General features: G+C 65.8%; 1 protein-coding gene across 1 annotated transcript; it reads left to right on the top strand.

Annotated features, from left to right (window-relative positions):
- Position 1: 1 nt before the first annotated feature.
- LOC106901595 (POU domain, class 3, transcription factor 3) lies at positions 2-842 on the top strand (the record flags this gene model as incomplete). Its single annotated transcript, XM_014964441.1, has 1 exon — positions 2-842. A coding segment is annotated over one exon (729 nt), but the record flags the coding sequence as incomplete, so codon positions are not given.
- Positions 843-869: the final 27 nt, after the last annotated feature.

The following is an 869-nucleotide window of genomic DNA, read 5'->3' as shown; positions in this document are numbered from 1 at the left end:
CCACGGCCTGCGCGACGCCCACGAAGAGCCGCCGCCGGGACCGCCGCACCACGGTGGCGAACACCCGCCGCCGCCGCCCCACGGCCCTCACCCCGGGGCGGCCGGGCCGGCCCCCCCCTCCGCCGCCTCCGCCGTCGTCGCTCCCCCCGGGCCGCCGCCGCACCACGACCCGCACTCGGACGAGGACACGCCGACCTCCGACGACCTGGAGCAGTTCGCCAAGCAGTTCAAACAGCGGCGCATCAAACTGGGATTTACCCAAGCGGACGTGGGGCTGGCGCTGGGCACCCTCTACGGCAACGTCTTCTCGCAGACCACCATCTGCCGCTTCGAGGCCCTGCAGCTCAGCTTCAAGAACATGTGCAAGCTGAAGCCTTTGTTGAACAAGTGGTTGGAGGAGGCGGACTCCTCCTCGGGCAGCCCCACCAGCATAGACAAGATCGCGGCGCAGGGCCGCAAGCGGAAAAAGCGCACCTCCATCGAGGTGAGCGTCAAGGGCGCGCTGGAGAGCCACTTCCTCAAGTGCCCCAAGCCCTCCGCCCAGGAGATCACCTCGCTCGCGGACAGCCTACAGCTGGAGAAGGAGGTGGTGAGAGTGTGGTTTTGTAACAGGAGACAGAAAGAGAAGCGCATGACTCCCCCGGGAGGGACGCTGCCGGGCGCCGAGGACGTGTACGGGGCCAGCAGGGACACGCCGCCGCACCACGGGGTGCAGACCCCCGTGCAGTGAACTCGCGGCGGGGGCGCCCCGGCCCCTCCTCCTCCTCCTCCTCCTCCTCCTCCTCTCCTCCTCCTTTCCTCCTTCCCCCAACTTTTGATTGTCCTCCTTTTTTATTTTTTTTTCTCGGTTTTTCTTTTTTTTTTTTTTT

Source organism: Calidris pugnax, unplaced genomic scaffold (assembly GCF_001431845.1).
Source record: "Calidris pugnax isolate Ruff unplaced genomic scaffold, ASM143184v1 scaffold219, whole genome shotgun sequence".
Lineage (NCBI taxonomy): Eukaryota > Metazoa > Chordata > Aves > Charadriiformes > Scolopacidae > Calidris > Calidris pugnax.
The sequence above is the reverse complement of the archived record's forward strand: the minus strand, read 5'-3'. Positions and strand labels throughout refer to the sequence as shown.